The 12,011-nt window shown below is 36.8% G+C and overlaps 1 protein-coding gene across 1 annotated transcript in view; it reads left to right on the top strand.

Moving 5' to 3' along the window:
• col12a1b (collagen, type XII, alpha 1b) overlaps nt 1-12,011 on the top strand; it is a 219,651-nt gene that overhangs the window by 87,317 nt on the left and 120,323 nt on the right. Inside the window, exons 23-24 of the mRNA XM_056480643.1 lie at nt 8,025-8,154; nt 11,043-11,188. Coding sequence (XP_056336618.1) covers nt 8,025-8,154; nt 11,043-11,188 — 276 coding nt within the window. The remainder of the gene's footprint in view (nt 1-8,024; nt 8,155-11,042; nt 11,189-12,011) is intronic.

The raw sequence follows: 12,011 nt of genomic DNA, 5'->3' as shown, positions 1-12,011 counted from the left end.
CACTAAACCCAACCAACGACGAGTCACAAAAGCCGTCCAGAAAAAGAAAAGCCCTCGTCTGATTTTTACCACGTTTTTGGATTTTGACCACATTCTCACCCTGTGACGAACTTGTTCGCTTCATTTTTTGGATTTTGTTTTTGTTTTCTTACCTGATTTCTGGAACTGCTCTTCCCCGGACGCGAACCCGGTCGTCGTCGTCGTGGTCAGCCCCTCTCTGCACCTCGAGTCCGCCAGAGTACACGAAGAGCTAACCGGACAAACTGGTTGCAGCGGGAAAGCCCTCCACACGGAGGCGAGCGGCCGGCTGGCCGGCCGGCAAGCGCCGAAGGGAACGGCGTCACACCGCCCCGCAGCGTTCGCTTAAAAAAATGAAATGCAGCCGTATGTACCCCCGGCTACGTATTTCGCGGTCTCCAGAAACGTCCCCGGGACTACGTTCTCAGAATGAGCCTGGGTTGGTAAAAAACGTAAATAGTATGACATGTCTTACTAAGAGTGATTTTATAGACCTCTTACAGATATGGCTACTGAGAACGCGCGAGTGTTTTAAAGAGAAATCGCACACCTCCGCAGTAAAGTGCGTGAATCCGCAACATGTTCTAACAGAAAAATATGGCCAGCAGGGGGCAGTTATGTAACATGGTGAGCACTCTGAACTGATATGGTATACTGAGCACGTGAGCTAACTGTAAACGGTGTGAAAACGGCATTCTTTAGGCAGCTGTGTGTGTTATCTTATACTATAAAGTTTAACTTAAAATGCTGATTTTGGAGAGTCTGTTTAGGCTAAGTGCAGATAGCGAACCTCTTTGGAATAAGCTAGTCGAGTGCTTCTCGCCATCCGCCTAGTTTGATCAACAGAGACAAGAAAAGCAAAGAGCACTCCTGACAGCAGAGTGAGTAGCGTAGCTCGTAAAGCGCATGACAACTCGATTTGAGGCCGTTGATTATGAACTCAGTTCCAATCCAGCATCTGGCAACATGTTTTTTATTTTTCCCCATTACATATCAGATTGGACATACATTTATTTTTAATAGAATATAAATATTTTTGTTGAAAAATTAAAATAAAGTATATAAAATATATGAAATGAGATATAAAGTCACAAGAATGAAGTGACCAAATAACAGCCTCAAAAAAACACAGATGTGTTTAAAATTACACTTTATTACAATATATATTGAATATAAATATATAGTATTAATCATATAATATATATTATATAATATTAAATTACATATAAAAATATAAGGACAAATTCTTGACCTTTTGCTCATGGGGGATGGTCGAATCCCCCCCTGGCTAAATTTGTATGTGTACATGTATGGATCTAAGGAATTATTTTACAGCTTAATAAACATTGCTCTTCCTTCAGATGGCCTAAAATAAGTTATAAAATCACTCTGAGAAAAAGTCATTACAAATTTTATTACCGTTTATTAACGGCAGCTGTTACGGATGCTATATGATGCGATGCGTTCTCAGTAGGCTAGATCGTCTCATTTTAAAACGCTCGGTTCGGCCTGTGAGGACTTCGAAGGACTCACCTTTGAAGTCTGCATCCTTCGGAGGATGCAGCCTCTGAAGTGAGACACACCCATAGTCATGTCATGTTTACATTCAAAGCTTCTCTTGAGGTATTAGAATTAAGCTTTCAATGTTTGTCTGCATATTTTATAAAGTCATTACCTAAAAAATACAATTATTTGATAATATACACTACTGGTCAGTTACTTTTTAAAAGAAAATTAGTCTGTTTACTAAGGGAAGTTTCATAAACTAGTTTCGAGAGGAACACGTGATATGATCAACTTCAGCTGATCCTTATCACTAATCATTAGCTAGCCTATCGGAGCACTCCAAAACTACTATATATATTCTAGCTAAACTTCATTCCCTATCTCTGTTTTCGGAACCCCCCTATCCTTCCCTTATCCCTCCTCCTCTTTGATCGGGCAACACGGTGGCTCAGTGATTAGCACTGTTGCCTCGCAGCAAGAGGGCCACAGGTTCAAGGCCTATTCGAACCAGTTGGCACTTCCTGCGCGGAGTTTGCATGTTCTCCCTGTGTTTGTGTGGGTTTTCTCCGGGTCCTCCGGTTTCCTCCCACAGTTCAAAAACATGTACATAAGTGAATCAGAATACAGTCACAAGCACCCAGCGTATACATGCCTAACCAACCAGTATCACCCATTAGCCAGAAGCAGGGGGACATTCGAGAAACACCTGATCTCGTGTCTCTCCTGATGCTCATTAACCAGGCGGGAACCTTGGGCTCATCTATCTCCGAGCTCAGGGTTCTCTCCCAGGACAGCATGCCAAACCTGCTATTATAGTTGAGCATTATCTAAGTGTGAACTCTTGAAGGTGGCATTTATTAAATGAAAAAAAAAAAGTTGAATTGTTAAATATTTATTTACATTTTAAATAACTGCTTTCTTCTAGTACCATTAATAATAATAATAATACTAATAATAATAATAATAATAATAATAATAATAATAATAATAATAATAATAATAACAACAATAATAATAATAATAATAATAATAATAATAATAATAATAATAATAATAATAATAACAATAATAATAATAATAATAATAATAATAATAATAATAATAATAATAATAATAATTAATATTATAGTGATTTCTGAAGGATCATGTGACTCTGAAAACTGGAGTAATGAGGTTAAAAATTAATCTTTAAATCATTGCAATAAAATTATTGAATGATAAACTACTTTTAAACAGTTATTTTATAGTGCAATAACATTTCACAATTTGTACTGTATTCTTGATGAAGTAAATGCAGATTTGGTGAGCAGGAGAATCTTATTTTAAAACATGTAAACATCAGACTGACCCCAATAGTTTAACCAATAGTGTATGCCATAATCGTGTATGAGTTACTAGACAGGAGAGCGAGGTTTTTTCACAACACTGAATACGTTGTTTTGAAGAGACATGTCTGCAGTAAAGTTATGTTTTTGTTATTAGAAAGTTATGTTATTGTTAGCAGGATGTTGCTGGACATCAGAGGACATATGCAAAGGCACAGGAATAAGCAGCGGACACTGAAGTGAAGTTTTCTAAACAAATTTCGAGTGGATCACGTGCTTATGATTGACCACGGCTAGTCTTGCATCATTAATCACAAACCAACCAATCGGATGCATTCAAATAAAATATAAATATAAATGCATATAAATAGTCCGCCTTCCTTACTTTAGTCATCCTCGTTTTTTCAATGAAACCCCCCTTCCACTCCTTCCTAATCCAAGAGCAGGGGAGTTCTCGAAACCTATCTGAGCTCAGACTCCCCTCTCTCCCTCCTGTCTGAACGGAGGGAGCCCTGGGCTCGTGGGGAGTTTTCTCTTGGGAGCTCTTGGGGAGTTCTCTCACAGGACAGTATGCCAAATATGCTTTTACTTAATCAAGCATCAGCTAAGTGTGAACTTTTGAAATGCGAGCGGTAAGTTTGACTGCTATGGTAATTCAAGGTAGAAATACTTAAAACTCTTTATTGTTTTGTAATTTTAATAAAATAATAATGTCAGAAAGTAATATGCACACATTTAGGAATAGTCAGAGTACTAAAGACTGTAAAAATGCACACAATTCCGTCATGTTGTCCCAGCATAAATTGATGAAGTTAACTTGATTGTTTTTTCAGTGAATTGAATATAAAACGTTCAATTTTGAACAAAAAAGAAAAAAAAAAACGTAAGAATTGTGTTGATTCAGCTCATTTTAAATAAGAAAGTTGAGCAAGCAGTAAAGATATATCTTTTAGAATAGGTAATGTGGGGTTTATTTTAACAAAGTTATTAAATTACAAAACTTAAAAAACAGTCACAATGACCACCACAGTAGTTTTAGGGCCCTACCATACACTTGGCACAATAAGGTGCAAGACGTGTTTGGTGCGATTTGTTGCTATTTTGAGACCAGCGCAACTCTAATTTCATGTTTTGCTCCACATTGTTTAAATGGCAAATCCATTTGCGCCGCTTTGTGGACTCATGGATGTGCAGGTCTGAAAAGGAGGTGTGTTAAGGCGCATTGTTTTGAGGAACTGAAATGGGGCCATTGACCAACTAAAAGCTACTCTAAAGTGCAGCACAGAGCATGTTAGTTATGCACCTATGCAGGTCCAAACGATTACACATTGCTGAATACACACAGGATGTACAGCAATATACAAATATCTTTACATATAAAAAATAAAGGATTAAAATGTTACAAAAATTATTATTTTCTACATAAAAGCCACTGCCTCCATGTCTTCATCTGGGGAGGCTTTTTCAGTTTATTGGTGACAATCCGCATTTTTATAATGTTATTATTATTAGCAGTATTATTTAATATATGCATATTTATTTCTGTTTTAATAAAACAAGTTTAGATTTGTCCACCTGTCAGGTTTTGGAGATAACTGCATCACCATATGGGGCATAGGTAAAGGACGTGTGTTTGTATATAGCTTAGTTTTTTGACCACACTTCATTATTATTGTTCATTTATTAGTTTGCTGGAAATTAAAACTGAATTTAAAAATAGTTTTTAAACAAATCTTTGCATTTAACACATTAAATAAATCTGTAGGCTAACGGATGTCTTCAGTGGAGTGAGTTTCCACCGTTTCTTCACTCCACGAAAGTAAAGGAGTAAAAGTAAAGTAAAGAGAAAGTAAAGAGGCTGAATGGAGGAGGCTCATTCTTTATTCTCGCGCTGCAGATTCTGTTTAATTGTTTTCTCGTTAGTGTAGTGTTCGGTTTTTCCTCTTACAAAGTCCACCATGTAAATAGCAAATGTGCCATGGCATGACACAACTGAATCTTAAAGGGAATGTGAGATGAGACTCTGATTGGTTTAATGTATGTTATGCTCAAAACACACATAGAACTCATTAAAGGAATAAGCTCAACCCTGTTAGACCATGCGCTGGGGCACACACTGTATTTTTCCATCCTTAAAATAGCTAAAGTGGATTCGGACAAGCACTTAATGCTTTTGTGCCTAGATCATTAAAATAAAGCCCAAAGTGTATAGAGATAGTTAAACACAAAAGAACATATTTTGAAATTAGAAACATAACCATTGTCCCCCATATAGGAAAAACATACTATGGAAGTCAATGGTGAAAGGTTTCCTGCAATTTTCTAAAAATCTTATTTTGTGTTCAACAGAAAAAAGAAACTCAAAAAAAGTTTGTGACGCATGAAGGCTGATTAAATAATAAGACTTTTCAGTTTTGGGTGAACCTCTTGAACTTCTGTGTTACAGTCATTTATTAAAGCCAATTCACACTTACACCAACCAATGCAGAAAATCTCCAGATTACAGTACATGACCTTTCAGACATTCCAGAACCCAACAAGCACACACTCGGTCTGATCATTTGGCAAAAACAGGCTCTGACACACGCTGACAGATGCAGACAGCAGTAACATTCTGATCAGACAAAACTTGGCAAAGTGTCTGATGTCGTCTGTTTATGTAGTGTGAATTGGCCTTTAGCCTACAGGCTTTTGCATCTTGTGCAAAACTTTAAACTCTAGCTCTCTTCCAAAACCTAGTGAGCTGCCTTTTGGCACATGCTGCAGACTTAGGAAGCTGCCTTATAAGGGAACCTTCTAACCATCATGGAGCCACTAAAAGAGTTTGATATTAGTGCATATATTGATTTATTAATTTTCCTTCTCCTTAGTCCCCTTATTTATCAGGGGTCGCCACAGCATAATGAACTGCCAACATATCCAGCATATGTTTTATACAGCGGATGCCCTTCCAGCCGCAACACAGTACTGGAAAACACCCATACACACTCATTCACATAAGCTACATGCCAAATGGCACACTATGCACTATGCACTTTTGCACCACGTACTCATGCACTTACACACTCAACAGCATTGTATATGAATGCAGTGTCGTCCCAAATGGAACACAGATGGTTATTTTACTAAACAGAAATTCAAACCGTTTCCCTGATGATGTTTGACGGTTGCCATATTAGTGAAATAAATGACCAAACTCTCAAATAATCGGGAGGCAGTATAATCCCTTTCGTAGGAGAATTTTGCTTTCACAATCCAAAATAAATCAATTTATCCAACATGTGCACCCGATAGCTCCGCCCCTTCCGCTAAGTGAGCAGATGTGCTGACTGTTGAGTGCGTGAAGTGTCCATCATTACACCCTTCATATTACCTGCTGAATGAGTGCATCATCCGGGTAATTAAAGTGCACTTATTATTTTTAGAGTTTTCAGTGTGAACGCACTACTTACACTATTTATACTGCAAAATGGCATAGAATAGTGCATAGGTGTGCGATTTGGGAAGCAGCTACACACACGCATACACTACGGCCAATTTACTTCATCCAATTTATCTGTAGCGTATGTGTTTGGACTGTGGGGGAAACCAGAGCAGCCGGAGGAAACCCACGCCAAGACGGAGAAAACATGCTAACTTCACACAGAAATCTGACTCAGCCAGGACTCGAACCAGCGACTTTCTTGCTGTGAGGTGACAGTGCTAACCACTGCGCCACCGTGCCGCCCTTAGAATACTATATTTCATATAAAAATGTATAGAACAACAGATGTAAAATTGACCAAAAAGTCTATAGAACTAATATTAAATGCTATTTTTAAAATTATATTATTAAAAAATATATATAGTTTTTACAAAGAAAGGTTAATTAATTGAATAAAAAAAATGTAAGTAATTGAATATGCAACACAATTTTACGGCAATTCGAAACTTTTTCATTAAGTGGCTAATTCGTATGACCTCATTCGTATGATTTAGTATGATTTGCTTATCCCCCAATGATGGTTGGGTTTAGGGGTGGGGTTGGGTCCCACGACTCTTATACGTTAGACTTAACTTTATACGTTGTCATACGACTGAACTCGTAAGAATTCGCCAGCAAACTGACAAAATGTAAAATACTTACATTTCAGGCTGAGATCAGGCTGGAATATGATAAAGTTTGATATAACAGGTTTCTAAGTGAATGTCCCAATACTATGATAATAAAATACTTTTAAATACAGTGTTATTCGTTTTATTTTATCAATACTATTTAAAACTAGCTGTAAAAAATGCTGGTTTCCACAAAATACCTTCATGTTGTCCCATCACATATCGTAAAAAGTTAACTTTAAGTTAATTTTTTTACCAATTTAAGTGGATTGAACGTAAAACAGTGCAGTTGCCCCCCCCCCCCCCCCCCCCCCCCAACCCCCCACACCCCAACCAACTCCCTTCCCTGCCACCACCAAAAAAATTTAAGAATTGTGTTGATTCAGCAGCTTACGTAGCAAAAATATTTTTTTTGAGTTCTGAATTAAATACTTGGATAAAATTTTGATTTTAATTAATCTGATTTAATAGTTTGATAATAAATTTGCTGCAAATAATCGGGTCAGTATTTAATTAATTTTTCTGCCTTCAAAAATTCCAAAATGAGGTGTCTTTGAAAGTCTATATTGAAGGTTTTTAGATCATATTGCAATGTGTCAAGGATGCTTTAAAACATTGTCTAGGTAGACAGCTCACTAACGTTCACAGAATCTATATGTGCATATCATTTATTTATTAATGTGCCCATTGCATGGTTGCAATAAAATCCAGTTTGATAAATAGCAACGTCTGACATTGAATTTCCACATCTCTGCATACCTCTGCACAACCTTTATGACTTCAATAAAACAGGGCAGTTTTCATGCCACATTCATTCAGAGCTATGCAGTTCTCATATATTATTGTAATGTAAACATTGTGTGCATTGGGGAAAGTCTAAATGCTTTAAAAGTATTGTGTATCAGTATGAGCTGACCTAGATGCTATAAATCCCACAACCTGCCCTGCGTGTTTTGAGCTGAATTCCGACCTCTTAGAACCTGTAACTTCAGAGAGATGATTTCAGAAGGCTTCACCCCTCCGCTTGTGTAATACCTCTCTTAGCAGACAATCACCTCTCTCTCTGGTGATGTTTTGCAGATGTTCGTTGATGGTGAGGAAAACACACTTGTCCTGGTCAACCTGAACCCCATGACCGAGTATATCGTCAGGGTCTATGGAGTGATCGGGGAGGAGAGCAGCGAACCTTTGAAAGGAACCGAAACCACACGTAAGTCAAGCAGATCAACCCTTTCTCCTGCTGTTTATCGGAATAGTTATCCAACTGTTTAGTCTCATTGTCTGAACTAAACATTAACCACTGGAAACAGCTGTTTCCCTGCACACTACAGCTGTTTTCACAGACTTGATATCTGTCTCTTTGTACTTGTGGAACTACCTTTAAGAAAACACTACACTTGGTTTCAACACAGGCTCATTGTGAAAACGTACTCCTGGATACATTTCTGGAGAGCGCAAATTATGTAGCCAGAGCTACGTATGGCTGCATTCGTCTTTAAAACACTACAGGGCGATAAGACGTCGCTGATGGCTTCTGGTTTTTTTTCACTCTACCAGCTGATCGCTTACCTCTGTGTAGGCAGCTTTACCATCAGCTTGCCAAGTGGCTCGCTGCGGACGTCGGCGGACTTGAGACACAGTTGACCACAACAACGGTGTTCGAGTGCAGTGAAGAACGGTTCCAGATGCAGGAAAAACAAAGAATAGCAAATAAATAAAATAAAATTAATAAATAAATAATAAAAATTAAGCAAAAACTTAAATAATCAAGTAAATAACAGGGTAAGAATATGGTAAGATATGAAAACGTGGTAAAACCAGGCCACCGCGAGGGCTTTTCTTTTTCTGCATTGCTTTTGAAAACACTGTTGGTTGGATTTAGGGAAGGGGGGGAGATCAGTCAGTCAGTCAGTCGGCACTTGTGAGAGAAATTTAAGATCTGAAAAAGCATACACAGCGCTCTCTGGTGGATTCACGAAAACAAAAACTGCAAATAAACGCACCTCCTGGGACGTATTTCATGATCTCCAGAAATGTATATAGGGGTACATATCCATAATGAGCCTGGGTTGCTTTTTGGAAGTTTTAAAGTTAAACAGTTGAGTTTTACCATTTTTGAATCCATTAGCCATCTCTTGGTCTGACTCGGGCACTTTTAGCTTAGCTTAGCATAGATAATTGAATCAGATTGGACCATTTGCATCTCACTGAAAGATTTCAAATAGATCCATGGCTGCAAAGTTCCTTGATTATTACGCCAGAATGAGAGTGTAGTTCCTACCCATATTGCCCTGGTAAATAGAAAATGTTCATCTTACGTTGGTCTTTTCTTTAAATAGGAAAATTATAAAACTCCTTGGTCATTTTTTTAGCGATATGCTAACAGTATTGGCATTAACACATTACAAGTAAGGCGAGTTATGTAATAATGTTACTTTTCCAAGTAATGAGTAAAGTAACTTTTAAAAAATAAGTAATAATATTTAAGTTACCTTTTTGAAATTATAACGTGAGTTAATTTTTAGTTGAATTAACTTAGTTGAATTAATTTAGTTGAATTTTTAGTTTAATGAATGAATGAATACATTTTTTTGTTTAATTAATACATAAATTGCTGAATAAAATTAAAGTAGTCACGCAGTCAGTGAGAGAATGTGTTCATTATTTTGAACGCATCGAGGAAAAGGGGATTGTCTCAATGGACAGTTATTTTACTTAAGACAAATAGTGCAAGCGTAGCAAACACATTGCTTTAAACTTTTATTAACCTGTATATACGGCATGTATATACAGTTTTTTAAAGGTACATGTATGTGTGGGTTATATGGTGTGTGTTGTTAATTGCAGAGCTCCTCTATTAAAAAAATCAAGCCTCAGCCAGGTAATAAAAAGTAACACAAAAGTAACGTAACGCATTACTCACTATAAAAAGTAACTAAGTATCGCAACTAGTTACATTTTTAGGGAGTAACTCTATATTGTAGTGCTTTACATTCAAAAGTAACTTTCCCCAACACTGGGTGCTAATGCTCTAATCTGATTCAGATTCTTAGCTAAGCTAAAAGTGCTTCCACTATACCCAGAGATCAGCTGAATATACTGAATATGATAAAATTCTGCTGTTAAATTAGTAAAACTGGCATATTTAATGTTCCTTTAAGCCAAAAATAAATAAATATGATGCTTTTGCCATGTAGCAACCACCTAAAAATTCCCTATCATAGTTAAAAATAAGATTCTTCATCAGAATTTTTGTCTTTTTCTCCAGTATAAATGTCTAAGAAGTCTCATATGAAGATGCATTAAAAAGATCCAGAGGTCAGAAAGACCATTGGTGGATATTTTTCCTTGTTTTAAGTAAAAGCTTACTTAATTTTGATACATTTTTGGAGCCCAAAACTTAAAAATTTAAGAAAGTTTGCATCTCCATGTCCCTATTTAAGAACAATTATATATTAGTCCGAGAAAACAAAACAAAATCACCGAGGAAAAATGAAAAGTCCCTTTATTTTTGACCAAATTATAACATGCAATAATTTATCCCGAACATGATGTGCTTTAAGGTCTGATAGTCCTATGTGCGTGGCAAACTAGCTAATGATGCCTGAAAATGTGTCTAGGTAGTCAGCTCAGTATTGTTTGGAGCACAGCCAATATAAAACCTCAACAACAACAGCAGCAGCTTCTATAACATCCAATTTTAATGCTGGTTTCAACATGGCACATATGCAGCAGCTGTGAAATCTCTGAAGAGGACGGACGAAGCAAACATGACTGATTTAATGTGGATTTAAAGTAAACATCACATCTTAATTGGCTATTCTCGCTTTATAGTTTGCTTAAGCCCCTTTTTACATTTCTCACTATAATGTTTATGATCAACATTACAAGACCTTATCCTGTCATAAAAAGAGGCTTATCGTTTTGCCATGAGCCGCTTGGATGCAATAATCTGCCACTGTGGCTTTAGCTTTATGGTCATTTAATGCTCAAAACACAAGCGTTGATGAGAAAACACAACTTTTTATTAGTCCCTTTCATTGTTATAAAGCTGCACTGAATGTAGTTTAGATTGAAGTCTTTATAATTTCCACACAGTGCCCCTACCTGCTGTTACTAGCATGAGAGTGTACGACGAGGCCTTGACGTCCATGCGGGTCAGATGGGAGCTGGTTAAAGGAGCCAGTGGGTATTTGCTGAACTACAACGCCATCAATGCTAGCGTGCCCTCTGGAATGATGGAGGTGAGTGCCTGTCGTCCTGACGCCTTCCAGAACGCTCTCTCAAAATGTCCACCTCTGCTTTATTAGACCTTGAGGCAGAATAAACCCAGCTCAGCTTTAGCGTAGTCAGATGGTGAAAGCAGCTGTTTTACGCAGCTGTTAAGGCCTAAAATCTGCAAAATGAGATAAATATGTGATGAATGTTCTGAAAATAATTTAATTTATCCTTGTTTCTATATGTTTATACTCTATAAAATATCTGTTAATTATCAGTTTCCATATTTTGTCATTCACAAGTGTTTTTGTTTGTGTGAGATGCATTATGGGAGCTTGATCTCTGCTCTGGCGACTTTTGATGTTGAAAATTCAACTCTACAGTTTAACACAGTGACTTTTATTGACATTTTAGTAGTTTGAAATCATATGTAAGAAATAATATAGAGAAATAAGTGTAAAATAACAGAAAATGTACTGACAGTTTATTATAACGTTTTTTTTATGAACGTTTTATGCAAAAATTAGATCATTTCATTGGTTTGTTTCCTCTCTGAAGCAATTTACATAATATTACCTGAAAATCAACAGATTTTCCTTCAGTTTTTTTCTGATCTCAGGAGATCTAGCTTATCTGATTGGGTCTGGAGGAGACATACCTTAAAGGGGGACCTATTACGCAAAAAATTACTTTAATAAGGGGTTTAAACACAGTTGTGTGGCAGCAGTGTGTGAATATAACCAGCTTCTAATGGTAAAAAATTGATTAATATTATTTTTTATAACCACACTTGATGAAAACAATTCTAAATAAATGCTTTGATTGACATTCTTTCTTTGTCCGTGTCAT

The sequence above is a fragment of the Danio aesculapii genome, chromosome 20 (assembly GCF_903798145.1).
Source record: "Danio aesculapii chromosome 20, fDanAes4.1, whole genome shotgun sequence".
Classification (NCBI taxonomy): domain Eukaryota; kingdom Metazoa; phylum Chordata; class Actinopteri; order Cypriniformes; family Danionidae; genus Danio; species Danio aesculapii.
Note: the sequence above shows the minus strand (reverse complement) of the source record. Positions and strands in the feature narration are given on the sequence as shown.